Consider the following 17,714-nt stretch of genomic DNA (forward strand, 5'->3'; position numbering starts at 1 on the left):
GACTCAGCCTGAGCGGGCCCAGGCTGTCCCACTGAGCACGCACCTGTACTGCGGGTCCTGGTCTCCCTGCCATCTGTTCGGGTGCAGAGGTCACTCAGGTGTCTGAGGGTGGGACAGCGCCACTTCCGAAGGAGCCAGGGCAGCAAACCCAAAATCCCCAAGTGCCGGGGCAGATTCCTTCTGGGCTTGGGGCAGAAGTCTGGCTGGGCTGCAGCAGAGGGGCGACCCTTGCTGCCTGGCTCACGAAACCCTCCTGTCCCCCATGCCCTGGTGTGGGTGAAGGTGACCAAGGAGGGAGGAGGGTGGCGCCCGCCGGGGTCGCGTTGCACAGGCCGCCTGCGTGCGCGGGTCCCTGCTACCCTGGCCTGGATGCCTGGACCTTCGATTCTGACAGGAAATCTGAATCCTGGACCCCAAAAGGCCAGTCTCTCCCAGTTCGCGTACGGGTTCCGCTCAAAGCACGCTGGCAGGGCATCTTTTCCTTCAGGTTACAAATGAGTCTCCTTCGCCGTCCTGTTCCTCGGGCTTCCGCCGGGAAAGGGCTGTCGGAAGATGTGGGGAGAGCATCGCGGGGGCACCTGGCCGGAATTTCACGGACAGACACGGGCAGAGAGAGGCCGGCCAGCTCCGGTGAGCCTCAGTTGGCCTCTGCGCTGCAGGCAGGTCCAGCCAGAGGCCCTGGGAAACACCCACCAGCTTCACCCTTCATGAATATGCATGAGCTCCGGGCCCAGGGTCCCGGGTAGCCGAAAAGTCTCGGAAGCAGAAAACCACAGGGACCAGGGCCTTGTGGGGTGCGTGGGTGCAGGGCCAGACTGGAGGGGAACGGGGCTTCGGGGCTGGCTCTCTGGGGTTCTCCAGTGATTCTATAGAAACTGGAAGCCGCTGTCTTGACTCGCACACGTTTTCAGGGAGAAACCACCCTGAAGGGTGGAGCGTGGAACTGAACCTCCACGACAGTCTTGAGTTTTCCAGGCCCTCTCCGTGAAGGCGGCAATGCCTGTGGGTGTCGCCGTTGCCGTGATAGTCTCACGCACGCAGGTGTGTGGATCTCGTTCATTGTCATGTAGAAAACGAGAGCGAAACCACAGAGAAAAGAAACGTGCGGAGCATCACGGCCTGAGGACGGATTCCTGTTTCCTGCGACAAGGGGAGTCTCCACTGTGGCCTGTTTGGAAACTGGAAAGGAGAGCGAAGACACGGCGCTGCTTTTCCACGCTTCCCTGCAGGTTTCTGGGTCCCCACAGAGCTCGGGAAACAGTCAACACGATCTCTCTTTCGGGGGCCAGAGACACGTGACCAACAGGCCCCCTTGCAGAGGGCAAAGGAACGTGGAACCCGAAACCACGCTTCATCGGCCTGAGTGCGACTCCTGTGCGGACGGGACTCTCCGCCTCGCGCTCTGTTGCAGGCTCAACGTGGGGCTCTGTCATCTGTGAACCATGTGGATGAAAAACGGACGATCACCTGAGTCTCGGCTCATTGCTCTCTGGGCAATTCGCTCATTCCGTGGGAGATGGAATTCGTCTGAATTGCTCCGGGATGAAGTGACCCAGACTGGGGATCCGGGGGCCCGGTGAGCGCCCCGCAGGCCGACGCAGCTGTGGGCCGAGCCCTTAGCCCGCACCGGGCACCCAACATTTTCCCGGAGTGCAAGGTCCTGTTGGTCCTGGAGGCAGAAGAGTGCTTTTCTCTCTGCCTTCCTCTCTCTGTCTCTGCCTCCCTTTCTCCCTCTGTCCTTCCCTTCCTCCCTCCCCACTCCCTACCTCCCTTCCTCCCCCTCTCCCCACTTTCTCCTTTCCAATGTCCCTCTGTTCATCTGTCTTTTTCTAGCTCCGTTCCTCCCTTTCTCTATGTCTGTGTTCCTCTCCCCATCTCTATTCTTCAACATTTTATGATCCCATTGTATGTATCTGTGTGTTAACTTTTTTAGCAATAAAGTTCATTTTCATTAAGATATGTACATTGTTATTTAGACACGTTATTTATGTACGTGCATTTATTTAATATACATAATTTTATGTCAGAGTTATTCTACAGCATAGTGTAAGCATAACTCGTAAGCTGTGTCAACCCGAAAATTGTGTGACTCACATGACTGTGGTTCTTTTCTATCGCAGTGGTGGAGGATAAAATCTCTACATCTCCAATTGCTATCTATGTATTCCCATTGAACTGGCCCCATTTCCTGTAGTAACGGAACACTGTCCCCGGACTATGACAGAGCTGTGGGCTGCGGGGAGGTCAGGGTTAGGATGACGCAGAAGTGAAGATAAGACATTCTCTTTTTCACATCTTTATTAGATACAAATTATATATGAAAGAAATTTAAAATTCCAAACAACATTAACGTTTATTTCATTATTACATAAAATGAAAATTATAAAGCAACCAAACAAGTAATTAATACTCCTAGATAATGAAAGATTGTATGATCTCAGTACAAAATACCAGAATGTATGTCAAATATAACAAAATACACTGTGCTGTAGTATGTGATGAAATCTCCATATCCTGCAATACAGTACAATCAATTGAAATGTATAAAATACAATAAAATTTAAATTTAGGATATTTAAAAAGAAATAAAACATGAGGCAGGTGAATAAATAAGTACAATCATTTACCATTTAATAGATCTTGACTTAAATTTTATGTAGAAATATTAAAAGTAAATAGCTTGCATATTAATTTTACTATACTTATATCAAACTGTAAAAATGTATAGACATTTTCCCACAGGGAGTGCTATTAATGGTTTGTGGATATTAGTACTCCATGGGTTCAGGCTGGAAGAGTGAGAGCCTATAACCTTTTCTGAATTAAAAGAGAAGCAATTTCTTGGTAAGGCAGCTCATGCCTGTAATCCCAGCACACTGGGAGGCGGAGGCTGGCGGATCACTTGAGTTCGAGGCCAACCTGGTCAATGTGACAAAACTCTGTCTCTACTAACAAAACAAGAAAAAAACTCAGCCAGGTGGTACCTGCCTGTAGTCCCAGCTACTTGGGAGGCTGAGGCATGAGAATTGTTTGAACCCAGGAAACGGAGGTTGCAGTGAGCTAGGATTGTGCCACTGCACTCCAGCCTGGGTAACATAGCAAGACTGTCTCAAAAAAAAAAAAAAAAAAAAAAGCATATAATTTTATATTTACTTTTCTACAATCTAAAATACGCAAATTCACATGATTACATTCTAATATTTTTGATTATACAGAAATGCACGACTGTCATCAGACATCCAAAAGGCATCAAATGTCTAACATGAAATATAAAATTTGTCTGTAGCCTTAGTGCTCTGCAAAATGGAAGGCTCACAATTCTGAGTATGCCACTCAAGTTTCTTTCCTATGACTTCTTCAAGTTCTGTCATTTATTAACACAGTGCATCCAAAATTGTCACTGCTGGTCATCTGGAAGAATCTGAGAAGTAACAGGTCCTTGTTCTCATTCCCAGAGATGCATCCTCTGCTGAATAGGGTCAGGGTGCTCCCAGCTCAGCCTCATCTGATCCACTGACAGGCTCAGTTATCTCCTGCCCAGGGATGGGCTTCTCTATCCAGGGCTGAATCCCGAGGACCAGGCAGTGTGGCTGGGACAAGCCAGCCCTCAGCAGGGAAGACATAAGCTGCCTGGGTGGACATGGAATACAAGGTCTGCACCTGGGCACACAGAGGCCCCCAGAGCTGAGTGAGCAGTGTGAGCTGCTCCCAGGTCAGTGGAGAACGGATCTGCTGTGCCCACACCTGGGCTAGGTCTTGATAAATAGCCTCCGACATAGCTCGCACAGAGGTCACCAAGCTTTTTCGAAGTGACGGTGTTTGGACTCCTAGGGCCCGAGACGTGTGCCGCTGGCTGCGCCCAGTGCGAGCCCTGGAATGTCCCCCATGGTGGCCATCACAAGTCTCCTGGATTTCACTGTTGTGCACAGCAGTGGAGGATCTTGATTTTTTTTTCAGCGGCAAGCCGCACTCTTCTTCTGGACAGTTCCCTGCAAAGAAAGCATGTGAGAGACTCGCCAGAGCAGTCCCCACAGACCCTCATTTCCAGAACCCCCTGTGCACCCAGGTGAACCCCACTTGTCTCTCCCACTCCTTCCTGACCATCTCAGCACTGGAATGAAGTGAGGTTGAACCCCTTGTGAGTCCCCAAATATTCTCAGAGTGCTAAGCTCTCAAAAATGTACTTGTCAGTAAGTAACTCCCTTTCCGCTCAAGCCTCGTATAAAAGTTTCCTGATTATTTACCTTTTGGGGCAAACCAAAAACAAAAAACCCACCACTACCACCACCAACAAAAAACACCAAGATTCTACCTGCTCTGTCTTGGCAGCTGTCCTTGGAACGGATTTTTCTTTTCCTGCAGTTTTCCCGGTATGAGCTGGACTCTGGTTCTGTGAATACAATGAGAGTTTGAGAAAGTGCCTCCAACTGAACACCCTGAAATTCCTAGTCCATCCTGGACACACAGGAGCTCAGGTTCCCACCAAACCCCAACTCTCCTCTGTTCTCCAGTGTCCAGGATCTGCACCGCCCTGGCTGCCAAGGAGCTCCCGGTTTTCTGGCCAGGGGAGCCAGTGTTGCTGCCCTGTCCCTTCTTGCCTGGAAAGAGTCAAATCTTACCGGATCCAGCAGTGCTGTTCCCGGCCTTGAGCTTGGTTTCCTCAGAATTCTCCTCCTTGTTTGGATTGGGCTCCGATCCTGCTGCAAAAGGAAGTTTAGATGACTCACCTCTCCCTAGGCAGAGTCCCATAGTCTATCTCTGATGAGTTTTTGCGGATCAGTCTTTCATGTGAAGTTCTGCCAGCATCACGAGGAACACATTTCTCAAAGTCCCCTGAGGGCACCAAGCCATTTCCCATCCCCAAATCTCAAAATAAAACCCTACTAAAGACACATGGCTCAGTATCCCTGATTCCAACTCTCCTTCCAGCCTCCATGGCAGCAGCCCAAGGCCTTACCTTGCCTTTGTATGTGCTTCTCACGGGAATGGGAGGAGGCCGTCTTGCCTTTTCCTTTGAATGGTTTCTTCTCATCTGGGCCCCTTTCTGTAAAGACCTGTGGGGAGGGGGGCTGGTCAGTGGGGTGCTGCCTGGAGGAGCAGTGGAGATCCGGGTCTTCATTTCCCTTTCCCATGTGGACGCTCAAGCGAAAGGAGGCCGCTCTTTCACGTCCAAAGGCGGACTGCGGGTTATTCCGCTGGACCTGCCTTTATACGTCCCTCGGCTGGGCGTGGCTGACTCTTATTGGCTGAACAGGTTTCTCCTTCCTGCCGCTTCTTAGAGCCTCAGCAAGAAGTTTCTTGCTGTAGTTCTACTGGGGGCCTAGACCAAGTTAAGGAGAGACTTTTTCAGGATCCTGTCATAGTGACGAGAAAACAAAGAACCGGGAGCACAGGGATCAGAAGAAGATCGGGGAATCATGTCTTCCGATTTCTGTCTCAGTTATATTTTGCACAGAAAGAGAATTTATTATACATAGTGTTAACATTGTATACATAGATATTATAATTTCTTAAATGCTTGGAAACAACAAATGTCAAATTATGGTTGATTGTGTTAGATCCACACATATATGATGAAATAAAAATGCAAAGAAAAAATAAATACCAAATGAAATGGCCCATCCTACCTTAAAAATGGGGAAGATAATTAGATCAAATGCAATAAAATTGAATTGATTAGATTAGAGCCAGTGCTAACCTAATCAGCCCTTGATTCCTGAGGTAGCAAAAAGTCTAGGTGGAAAATCATTTCCCCTTTCTCACCCTGCCTCAGTCATCCTGGGAGCACCACTGTGTTCTGTGGAATTTATTCAGCCTCCCTAGTAAAAATGGACTTGATTCCAAACAGGTAACCCAACTGATCACAAGAAAAACAGCCCTGATTCTGAACATTCAGCTCCTGTCTTCACACAGCAGACACCACCCGAATCCCATCAAAGCCCACATTGTTTCTCAACATCCACCATCAAGACATATTCCAGGGCAGCCTCTCAAAATTGCCTCAGTGAGACAGAACAAGGTGTGGTGGAGCTCTAGGTTCAGAACAGTGGCCTCATCCCTTCCTACTACAGCAGAGTCTGTCTCTGCTGGTCAGAGCCCTCAGACTGCAGAAGGGTTAGTTCATGTCCCAGCAAGTGTTTCCTGGCTGAAACACTTGCTGGGACATGCTCCCGGTTCTTTGTTTTCTTGTCACTGTGACAGGATCCTGAAAAAGTCTCTCCCTAACTGTGTCTAGGCCCCCAGTAGAACTACAGCAAGAAACTTCTTGTTGAGGCTCTAAGAAGCGGCAGGAAGGAGAAACCTGTTCAGCCAACAAGAAGTTTTCCTTCTTGTCTCCCGTCTGCTGAGGAAAGCATGCAGGAATGAGACACTCTGTGTTAGGGAGTACTCAGCCTCCAGGCCCAGATGACTTGATTGACTGATGAGCGGATTCCCTGAGGAGGAGAAAGAACCAGGGAAGAGACTGTGTTGGGTGAACCTGTGTTTTCCCAGCTGTGCTGTCCGTGCAAGTAGTGGAACCAAAAAAGATATTGGTGGTTGACAGACACTGCCTAGTGAAATTATCTGAGTGTAAATGGAACTTATAATATCGTTACATTGTATAATATTATGATATATAAAATTTATTTGACATCTAAATAAATTTTGATATATTATGATATCATAATATCATATAAAATTTGGTCAGGTAATTTTATAAGAAAATTGAGTTAAATTCTATAACCACATTAACATATAAACTCAACAGAAAGCTAGGAAAATTGTCTGCTCTTGTGTAAATTACTGCTTTTTGGATAACTCTGTAAAGATGTGAAGAGGGATCTGCTACTTACTTGATAAGTAAGTACTTGATAAGACATCAACTTGCAAATCTTTGCTGTTTTTAACCAGTGCCGTCTCAAGATATGAGAATATTTTACTCTAAGAAAGTATTTTCATAGATATCATAATAAGAATTTTGTTCATTTTAGTTAATAAATTATTATAACATTTATTGGTTATTAATAATTTGTGTCATTGTTAAACTATACTTCTACAGACAACACATTACACACGTTTTGATTTGTCCTTTAATCTCAGGTAAATTGTTTAAATTTTTATTTATTAAATTCTATTTTAGATAAAAGAGACCTTGTAACTGCCATATGCTGTACTTTCTTAGAAAGAGAAATGCTCAGGCAAAACTCAGGCCTGGCTGGGCACGGTGGCTCACACCTGTAATCCCAGCGCTTTGCGAGGCCAAGGCGGGTGGATCACCTTAGGTCAGGAGTTCGAGGGCAGCCTACCCAACATAAGGAAACCCCATCTGTACTAAAAAAAAAAAAAAAAAAAAAAAATTGGCTGAATGTAGTGGCTCACGCCTGTAATCCCAGCTACTCAGGAGGCAGGAGGATCACTTGAACTCGGGAGGCAGAGGTTTTGGTGAGCCGAGATCATGCCACTGTACTCCAGCTGGGTGACACAGCAAAACTTCATCTTAAAAAAATAAAAAACTCAGGCTTATTTTTATCAAAATCTAGATTTTAAATAACATTTCTAGGTGTGTCCTTTCAATAAAAATCCAAACCAAAACAAACAAAAAATGTCTAGGTAATTCCCATGAATATTAATATCTGTTAAATTGGATACTTTTATTTTTAAGAGAGGGATTGTTTATATGGATGTGTTGATGAGTCAAAAATGTACAGTTAAGATTGCACCTTTTTTTGACAGAGCCTCACTCGTCCCTCTGGATGGAGTGCAGCGGTGCAATCACAGCTCACTACAGCCTTGACCTCCCAGACTCCAGTGATCTTCCTAAGTCAGCCTCCCAAATAGCTGTGATGACAAGTGTGCGCCACTGTGCCCAACTAACTTTTAGAAAATTGTTGTAGAGATGAGGTCTCATATCTTGCCCCAGTGAGTTCTCGTTATGTTGCCTAGGCTGGTCTCAAACTCCTGAGCTCTGGCTCCCAAAGTGATGAAGTTAAAAACCTGAGCCACCGTGCCCAGCTAAGATTAGACCTTCCAATAAGTGCATATCTTACCTCAAAAAAAAAAAAAAAAAAAAAAAAAAACTTATTAAAAGGTAAAGTCTGAGTTAAAAATGGGTTCACGTTAATGATTTTTAATTTGGTACTTCTACTGTTAAAAGAGGGATTGTTTATATGGATGTGTTTATGTGTAAAAAGCTAGTTAAGATAGAAGCTTTATTTATTTATTTTGAGACAGAGTCACTCTGTCACCCAGGCTGATGTGCAGTGACACAATCACAACTCACTGTAGCCTCAAACTCCCAGAATCAAGGGATCCTGCTATGTCAACATCCCAAGTAGCTGGAACTCCAGGCATGCACCACCGCACCTGATTAATTAAAAAAAAATTGAAATGAAGTTGTGGTCTCACTATGCTGCCCAGGCTACTCTCAAACTCCTGACCTCAAATGATCCTCCTGCCTTGTCATTCCAAAGTAATGAGATTACACAGGCATAAGCCATTGTGCTCAGCCAAGATTTTACCTTCAATTTCTCTGTGTGAGAAATGAGTTGAAGTATAGATAACACAAAATTGGCATATTATTAGGTATTGATGAGCCTGGGTAACAGGCGTATTGTACTGCTTCTTTTATTTTGTATATGTTTTAAATTTTCTGTGATAAAACGTGTGAGAAAACAAAGTTGATCTACAATGTTAGCCCTTAAGATCTTAGTGACTTTGGGGGAATGAAAAGAGAGAAAGTGGTTGCCAGGGCATCAGTGAAGCTGGTTCTATTTCTAGGTTACACACGTGTGTTCACTTTGTAATAACTGATTGAACTTTACGTGATTTCTTTGTATATGTCTTTCTGCATGAATGTTATACATTACAAAAATTTAAATATTACCTATTTGCACAAAATTTTAACTTCATATTTCAGAATAATAGCATTGATTTGTATTGTTTTAAAGTAGGACGTGTTTACTCAGGGCATCATCAGGTGGATGTTAATATTCCAAGCTATTTACTTGTGTCCTAACACTTTGGTGACCTAGGTCTTCCCATGTTTACATCAATTTAGTAAGTAGGATGGTTTTAATTTTTTAGGGTATAGGCCAAGCATGGTGGCTCATGCCTACAGTGACAGCTCTTTGGGAAGCTAAGGCAGGAGAATCATTTGAGTCCAGTATGTTGAGTTTTTTTAGGATGCAATTATTATTCAGCATCCACCACGGACTCCCCTGGGACGTGGGCGGCGCCAGCACACCCTGGCCCTGCGGCTCAGCTCCAGCGGGCCCAGGCTGTCCCACCGAGCAAGGGCCCGGCAGGCTGTGGTGCTGCGGGTCCCGATCCCCCCGCCATTGGCTCGGGCGCGGAGGCCACCCCCGGGGAGTCTGAGGGTGGGAGAGCGCCCCTTCCGGAGTCGCCAGGGCAGCGTAGGAAAGATCCCAATCCCCGCCTGCCGGGGCGGGATGGGAGATCCCTGCTGCCTGCGCAGCCTGGCTGGGCTGCAGCGGGGCGACGGCCCCTGCTCCCTGGCCCACGAAAGCCCCCGGTGGGAGAGTCCAGGGCGCGCAGGGCACGTGGGGGGCGGGAAGCCCCGTTGCCCACGCCCCGGTGTGGGTGAAGGCGACCGGCGAGGGAGCGGGGGGACACCCGCCGGGGGCCGCGTCGCCCGGGCCGCCTGCGTGCGCCGGTGCCCCGCCACCCTGGCCTGGGTGCCTGGCCCTCCGGTTCTGAAACCAAATCTGAATCCGGGACTCCGGGAGGCCCGTCTCTCTGGCCAGTTCTTCCCGGGTGGCGATGCCTGGAAAGCGATCCTGCTGGAAGGCTCGCAGGAGCAGGGCGGTCTGGGACCGGGTGACGGCGGTCCGCTTTCGCCTGCCTTCTTGCGGGCCGCGTTTCCCGGGCCAGGGCCGAGATTCCCGCCGGTGCTGCCTCAGCTGGCGCGATCTCTCGTTCTGAAACCAAATCTGGACCCTGGGCTCCGGAATGCCGATGGCCTGGGCCAGCTCTTCCCTGGTGGCGATGCCCGGGTACGGGTTCCGCTCAAAGCAGGCTCGCAGGGCCTCCCTCTGGCTCGGGGTCCAAACGAGTCTCCTTCGCCGTCCTCGTCCTCGGGCTCCCGCCGGGAGGGCGCCGTCGCCGGGTGTCGGGAGAGCCATCGCGGGGAGACCTGGCCGGAATTTCGCGGACAGACACGGGCAGAGAGAGGCCGGCGGGCTCCAGTGCCCCTCAGTCGGCCCGTGCACGGCGAGCAGGTCCGGCCAGGAGGCCGGCCCAGCCGGCCAGCGGCCCTTATAAAGGCCCACAGGCTCCGCCCCTTCAGGAATGCCGGAGGAGCCCAGGGCAAGCCCGCCCTCGGAAGCCGGGACCCACAGGGCCCAGGTCACTGTGGCCTGGGTATGGGTGGGGCCGGAGAAGCCCCGGAAGTGGGGAGTGGGGTGGGGGGAGTGGTTGATGATTTTTAGGATTGGGTTGGATTTGCGTAGTGGAATCATGGGTGCTTTTGTAGTTGAGGTACAACGATGGTTTTTCGTATCATTGGTTATGGTTGGAGTCCATATGGAAGCAATGACATATGTTTTATCGACATTAAGTGTATTATTGGTTATGGGGTTTGTAGGTTTTTCTCCTAAGCCCTCTCCTATTTATGGGGGTTTAGCGTTAATTGTTAGTGGTGTGATTGGTTGTGTGATTATTTTCAATTATGGGGGGGCTTATATGGGTTTAATGATATTTTTAGTTTATCTGGGGGGTATAATAGTTGTCTTTGGTTATACTACAGCAATGGCCATTGAAGAGTATCCTGAGACATGGGGCTCAGGGCTTGAGGTTCTAGGGGGTCCTTTGGTAGGATTAATGATGGAGGTAGGGCTGGTTTTATGGGTTTTAAGTTTGGATGAAGAAGTGGTGGTGGTTAATTTCAATAATATGGGTAACTGGGTGATTTTTGAGGGCGAGGGGTCGGGGTTAATTCGAGGTGACTGTATTGGTGCGGGTGCCTTGTATGATTACGGGCGTTGGTTAGCGGTGGTTGCTGGTTGAACATTGTTTGTTGGTGTATACATTGTGATTGAGATTACTCGGGGTAATAGGTTATATTATTAGAAGTAGGGTCAGGATAGGGGGGATGAGGAAAGAGAGGAAGTAGAGTTTGATTATGCCTCTCTGGGTGGTTACAGTTGTGGAAGCGGTAATATGTGTTTGTGAGATTATTTCGGGTATAGATTTTTCTAGCCATGTTGAGTCTAATAAGAGGAGGGCTAAGTTTTGACTTATAAGTAGGTTTTGCTAGGGGATCATACGGTGAACTGTGGTGGGGAAGTATCCTAGTATGTTGGAGAATTTGAGTATTTGTGATGGGTTTTTCACTTTTAGTTTGTTGGTTATAAGGGCGAGGTCTAGGGCTGTTAGGAAACCGAGAGCAGTTGCGTCTAGGGCTGAGAGTTTGAGATAGAAGGGTGTTGTTGGCTGGGGGAGTGAGGTAGGGGGGATATTACTGGTGATAAGGAATCCCGTGATTCTACTGCCTATTTAATTGGGTTTAGTAGGGCGGGGTTGTTTTCGTTGATGTTTATTAGGGCTGGGAAGCGGGGTTGTCCTGTTAGGGTAAGGAGAATGGTTCGAGTACTGTAGGCGCTTGTTAGGGAGGTGGCGATGAGAGTAATAAATAGGGCTCAGGCGTTGGTATACGACGTATTTGTGGCTTCGATAATGAGATCTTTGGAGTAGAAGCCTGTGAGGAAAGGCATTCCTGTGAGTGCTAGGTTGCCAATAACTAGGGAAGTTGAGGTGAGGGGCAGTGTTTTAAACAGACCTCCTATTTTTCGAATGTCCTGTTCGTTGTTTAGGTTATGAATAATGGATCCGGAGCACATAAAAAGTACAGCTTTGAAGAAGGCATGGGTGCAGATGTGTAGGAATGCTAGGTATGGTTGGTTAATACCAATGGTGACTATTATTAGGCCTAGTTGACTTGAGGTAGGAAGGCCACGATTTTTTAAATATCGTGTTGTGTGAGGGCACAGATGGCTCTGAATAGAGTAGTAATGGCTCCCAGGCATAATGTGAGGTTTTGGATTAGTGTATAGTTTTCTATCAAAGGGTGGAAACGGATGAGTAGGAATACTCCGGCAACAACTATGGTGCTGGAGTGAAGTAGAGCTGAGACTGGAGTTGGGCCTTCTATGGCAGAGGGCAGTCGGGGTGAAGGCCAAATTGGGCTGATTTTCCTGTTGCTGCTAGGAGAAGGCCTATTAGTGGAAGGAGGTTTGAGTTGGAGTTTAGGGCTAATATCTGTTGAAAGCCTCATGAGTTGTAATGCAGGAGGAATCGTGTCATAGCTAGGATAAGACCAATGTCGCCAATACGGTTGTATAGGACTGCTTGGATGGCTGCTGTGTTGGCGTCCGCTCGAGCGTGTCATCAGCTAATTAGGAGGAAGGATATTAATTCCTACGCCTTCCCAACCGATGAAGAGTTGGAAAAGGTTGTTAGCAGTAACTGGAATTAGTATGGCAGCGAGGAAGATAAGGAGATATTTGAAGAGTTGGTTAATGTTTGGATCTGAGCTTATGTACCATAGCGAGGATTCTATAATGGATCAGGTGATGAACAGTGCGATTGGAATAAATATTATGGAAAAGTAATCTAGTTTAAAGCTTAGTGTTAGATCTAATGTCTGGGCTGTTATTCAATGTCAACTTCACATGGTTGTTTCTTGGTTGAAGAAAATGTAGAAAGTTGTTGGAAGAAGGCTAGTAATAAAAGCATATGTTACAGTTGTTTTTACATAATTTGGATATGAGCGTGTTTTGTCAGGGTTGATGAGGGTGGCAAAAATTGGAAGAGTTAGGGAGGCGAGGGTTGTTGTTATAACAGGGGTACACACGATTGTTACTTTTATTTGGAGTTGCACCAATGTTTTTGGCTCCTAAGGCCAATGGATAGCTGTTAGTTATCCTTTAAAAGTTGAGAAAGCCGTAATTTTAAGTACGGAGGCATGGATTAGCAGTCCTTGCAGGTTCTCTCGGTAAATAAGAAGTGATAAGCTTCCATAGTTAGGTTCACAATCTAATGTTTTGATTAAACTATATTTACAGGGAGCAAACCCTAGAATGATATTGGGGTTGAGGGATAGAAGAATGATTGGAGCGAGGTGTATAAATACGAACGTATTTTCTCGTGTGAAGGGGGGTTTTATGTTGATTATATGATGTGTAAGTGTTCCTCGCTGCATTGTGATGAACATGTGGAGAGAGTAGAGGGCTGTAATTAGTATGTTGAGTCCTGTTAGTACAATAGTCATATGGGATCAGGAAAATGAGGCTGCGATTACAAAGAGCTCACCTAGTAGGTTGATAGTGGGGGGTAGGGCAAGATTAGTAAGGTTTGCTGTGAACCATCTAAAGGTTATTAATGGGAGTAGGGTTTGAAGTCCTCGGGACAGTAGTAGGATACGGCTGTGGGTACGTTCATAGTCTGAGTTAGCTAGGCAGAAATAGATGGAGGAGGTGAGTCCATGGGCAATTATAAGGATAAAATTATGATGAATGCATGGGCCGTTACAATAACGTTGTAAATATGGTCGTTACCTAGTAGATTGCCGGGTTGACCTAGTTCAGCTCGAAGAAGAAGGCTTAGAGCTGTACCTAGGATTCCAGCTCATGCACCAAATAGTAGGTATAGAGTCCCAATGTCCTTATGGTTTGTTGAAAAGAGTCAACGGTTGATGAGCATAGGTAGAGATAGAGAGAAGGGAAGGGTAAAGTGGCTGAGTAAGCATTAGGCTGTAAACCTAAAGACAGGGGTCTAGTCCTCCTTTGACCAGCCCGGAGGTGATTTTCACATTGAATTGCAAGTTCAAAGGAGCAGCTTTAAAAGTTTCTGCCGGGGCTTCTCCCGCCTTTTTTCCCTGCGGCGGGAGAAGTGGATCAAAGCCAGTTGATTAGGGTATTTAGCTGTTCACTAAATTTTTGTGGGTTCGAGTCCCGTTGATCTAGTGAGGGCTTAGCTTAATGAAAGTAATTGATTTGCGTTCAATTGATGCAGAGTAGGTGTTTGCAGTCCTTATGTACTTCAGAAATTAAGTATTTACACTTACTAAGGGCTTTGAAGGCTCTTGGTCTTGTTTAACCTAAATTTCTAGTGGATAGCCAAAATTAGGGCGGAGGTTGGTAGTAAAAGGGTAGAGGCAATGACGAGTGGGGGAATAAGGAGTGTAGGTTTTGTGTTTTCGAATTGCCATATTATTTTTGTGTTGTTGGATGTAGGAAATAGTGTTAGGGAGATGGTATAGATTAGGCGTATAGAGAAATACGGGTTAAGCAGAGTTCTGATAATTATGATAGAGGGGATGAGAAAGTGATTGTTTATTGTGAGTTCTTGAACGGTAATTCATGTAGGTAGGAAGCCGGTTAGAGGGGGTAAGCCCCCTAGGGATAGGAGGGTGGATGCTCTTAGTGGTGCTAGACAGGTTGATTTGTTTCAGGTGTGGGATAGTATGAGGGTGGTGGTGTTTGAGTTTAGGTTGAGGGTCAGGAATATGGTAGTTGTTAGGATGATGTCTATGGTGAAGTAAAGAATTGTGATAGTTGGGTTATATACTAGTGTTCTTATTATTCAGCCTATGTGAGTGATTGAAGAATATCCTAGGATTTTGCGTAATTGTGTTCGGTTGAGACCTCCTCAGCTGCCTACTGTGATAGATAGGGTAGAGGGAGTTAGGAGGATATGGGTGTTGATTGATGGGTGAATTTGGTATATGATTGAGATGGGGGCTAGTATTTGCCATGTAAGGAGGAGTAGGCCAGAAGTTAGGGATGTTCCTTGGGTAACTTCTGGGACTCCAAAGTGGAAGGGGGCTATTCCTAGTTTGATGGCAAGGGCAGCCCAGTGCAGAACACGGTGGTGGTGCTTTCGGTGGGGGTGGGGGTGGGGGTGGGGGTGGGGGTGGGGGTGGGGGTGGTGTGTTTGGGTGTGTGGGTGTGTGGTTGTGTGGGTGTCTTGGGGTGTGTGTGCGTGTGCGCGGGCGCGCGCGCGCGCGCTGTGTTGGGGAGTGGGGTGGGGGATCAAGCGGGGGTCGGGTGGTGGAAAAGCGTGAGAGCTCTGCCGGGGCTGCTCCCAGAGCCTTGGCCGCTGCCCGCACGGCCGCGCATGCGCAGTAGACGGTCCCCCTCCTGGAACCTGGGCCGGCTCTGGAATCCCCGGGATGGATGCTCAGTTCTCCTCGGTGTGGAGTCTCCGGCCGCCGCCGCCGCGCCCAGACCGGGAAGGCAGGAATGCCAGGCTGGTCAGCCCGGAGGGAAAACAGGCCTCTCCACACCGAGCCAGGTGCTCACCGCGAAAGGGAGGCCACCGCCCCGCCCCCGATCCCGTCCCCAACCCCGCGTCCTAAAGCTCCTCCAGCAGAGCCCGGTACTCCTCGTCGCTGAGGAGTAGCGGTTCCAGCAAAGCGGGCTCTCCCACGTCCTGCAGCTCCGTCGGGGCCTCCGTTTCCAGCAAAGGTTGCCCCTGCTGCAGAAACTCGGGGGTCTCCAGGAGCTCATCCAGCAGGCTGCAGGGGAGTGCAGACGAGCGCCCAGGCTCCTGGAGCGGCGGGGAGGGCGCCCGGATGGCTTGCATCTGCTCCTGCCCCGCGGAGGCCTCCGGGGGCGCGGGCCCCGGAGGTGGAGCTGCCCCGACTTGGGGCTCCCACGCCGCCCCGGCGACCTGGGGCCCCTGGCCCCAGCCCCACCACGGACTCCCCTGGGACGTGGGCGGCGCCAGCACACCCTGGCCCTGCGGCTCAGCTCCAGCGGGCCCAGGCTGTCCCACCGAGCAAGGGCCCGGCAGGCTGTGGTGCTGCGGGTCCCGATCCCCCCGCCATTGGCTCGGGCGCGGAGGCCACCCCCGGGGAGTCTGAGGGTGGGAGAGCGCCCCTTCCGGAGTCGCCAGGGCAGCGTAGGAAAAATCCCAATCCCCGCCTGCCGGGGCGGGATGGGAGATCCCTGCTGCCTGCGCAGCCTGGCTGGGCTGCAGCGGGGCGACGGCCCCTGCTCCCTGGCCCACGAAAGCCCCCGGTGGGAGAGTCCAGGGCGCGCAGGGCACGTGGGGGGCGGGAAGCCCCGTTCCCCACGCCCCGGTGTGGGTGGAGGCGACCGGCGAGGGAGCGGGGGGACACCCGCCGGGGGCCGCGTCGCCCGGGCCGCCTGCGTGCGCCGGTGCCCCGCCACCCTGGCCTGGGTGCCTGGCCCTCCGGTTCTGAAACCAAATCTGAATCCGGGACTCCGGGAGGCCCGTCTCTCTGGCCAGTTCTTCCCGGGTGGCGATGCCTGGAAAGCGATCCTGCTGGAAGGCTCGCAGGAGCAGGGCGGTCTGGGACCGGGTGACGGCGGTCCGCTTTCGCCTGCCTTCTTGCGGGCCGCGTTTCCCGGGCCAGGGCCGAGATTCCCGCCGGTGCTGCCTCAGCTGGCGCGATCTCTCGTTCTGAAACCAAATCTGGACCCTGGGCTCCGGAATGCCGATGGCCTGGGCCAGCTCTTCCCTGGTGGCGATGCCCGGGTACGGGTTCCGCTCAAAGCAGGCTCGCAGGGCCTCCCTCTGGCTCGGGGTCCAAACGAGTCTCCTTCGCCGTCCTCGTCCTCGGGCTCCCGCCGGGAGGGCGCCGTCGCCGGGTGTCGGGAGAGCCATCGCGGGGAGACCTGGCCGGAATTTCGCGGACAGACACGGGCAGAGAGAGGCCGGCGGGCTCCAGTGCCCCTCAGTCGGCCCGTGCACGGCGAGCAGGTCCGGCCAGGAGGCCGGCCCAGCCGGCCAGCGGCCCTTATAAAGGCCCACAGGCTCCGCCCCTTCAGGAATGCCGGAGGAGCCCAGGGCAAGCCCGCCCTCGGAAGCCGGGACCCACAGGGCCCAGGTCACTGTGGCCTGGGTATGGGTGGGGCCGGAGAAGCCCCGGAAGTGGGGAGTGGGGTGGGGGGAGTGGTTGATGATTTTTAGGATTGGGTTGGATTTGCGTAGTGGAATCATGGGTGCTTTTGTAGTTGAGGTACAACGATGGTTTTTCGTATCATTGGTTATGGTTGGAGTCCATATGGAAGCAATGACATATGTTTTATCGACATTAAGTGTATTATTGGTTATGGGGTTTGTAGGTTTTTCTCCTAAGCCCTCTCCTATTTATGGGGGTTTAGCGTTAATTGTTAGTGGTGTGATTGGTTGTGTGATTATTTTCAATTATGGGGGGGGCTTATATGGGTTTAATGATATTTTTAGTTTATCTGGGGGGTATAATAGTTGTCTTTGGTTATACTACAGCAATGGCCATTGAAGAGTATCCTGAGACATGGGGCTCAGGGCTTGAGGTTCTAGGGGGTCCTTTGGTAGGATTAATGATGGAGGTAGGGCTGGTTTTATGGGTTTTAAGTTTGGATGAAGAAGTGGTGGTGGTTAATTTCAATAATATGGGTAACTGGGTGATTTTTGAGGGGGAGGGGTCGGGGTTAATTCGAGGTGACTGTATTGGTGCGGGTGCCTTGTATGATTACGGGCGTTGGTTAGCGGTGGTTGCTGGTTGAACATTGTTTGTTGGTGTATACATTGTGATTGAGATTACTCGGGGTAATAGGTTATATTATTAGAAGTAGGGTCAGGATAGGGGGGATGAGGAAAGAGAGGAAGTAGAGTTTGATTATGCCTCTCTGGGTGGTTACAGTTGTGGAAGCGGTAATATGTGTTTGTGAGATTATTTCGGGTATAGATTTTTCTAGCCATGTTGA

General features: G+C 49.5%; 3 protein-coding genes across 4 annotated transcripts; all 3 read right to left on the reverse strand.

Moving 5' to 3' along the window:
• Positions 1-2,283: 2,283 nt before the first annotated feature.
• Positions 2,284-5,183, reverse strand: LOC102121773 (protein FRG2-like-2). Of its 2 annotated transcripts, none has more exons than XM_015444696.3 (4): positions 4,958-5,183; positions 4,620-4,697; positions 4,313-4,390; positions 2,284-3,989 (listed from the first exon to the last, which is right to left on the reverse strand). In XM_015444696.3, the coding sequence occupies exons 1-4, from the start codon at positions 5,130-5,132 to the stop codon at positions 3,523-3,525; spliced, it is 798 nt and encodes a 265-aa protein (XP_015300182.3). In that variant the 5' UTR covers positions 5,133-5,183; the 3' UTR covers positions 2,284-3,522. The 2 variants fall into 2 exon arrangements, with proteins under 2 accessions (XP_015300182.3, XP_015300181.3); XM_015444695.3 differs by having other exon boundaries at positions 4,620-4,700; positions 4,958-5,174.
• A 1,048-nt stretch (positions 5,184-6,231) lies between these two features.
• On the reverse strand, positions 6,232-10,230 carry LOC135971536 (double homeobox protein 1-like). Its single transcript, XM_073993211.1, has 3 exons — positions 9,501-10,230; positions 9,224-9,415; positions 6,232-6,276 (listed from the first exon to the last, which is right to left on the reverse strand). The coding sequence occupies exons 1-3, from the start codon at positions 10,119-10,121 to the stop codon at positions 6,232-6,234; spliced, it is 858 nt and encodes a 285-aa protein (XP_073849312.1). The 5' UTR covers positions 10,122-10,230.
• A 5,121-nt stretch (positions 10,231-15,351) lies between these two features.
• On the reverse strand, positions 15,352-16,683 carry LOC123571617 (double homeobox protein 4C-like). The gene has a single exon (XM_045384624.3). The coding sequence runs from the start codon at positions 16,627-16,629 to the stop codon at positions 15,352-15,354; it is 1,278 nt and encodes a 425-aa protein (XP_045240559.2). The 5' UTR covers positions 16,630-16,683.
• Between the last annotated feature and the right edge of the window lie 1,031 nt (positions 16,684-17,714).

The sequence above is a fragment of the Macaca fascicularis genome, chromosome 6 (genome assembly GCF_037993035.2).
Source record: "Macaca fascicularis isolate 582-1 chromosome 6, T2T-MFA8v1.1".
NCBI classification, from domain to species: Eukaryota; Metazoa; Chordata; class Mammalia; order Primates; family Cercopithecidae; genus Macaca; species Macaca fascicularis.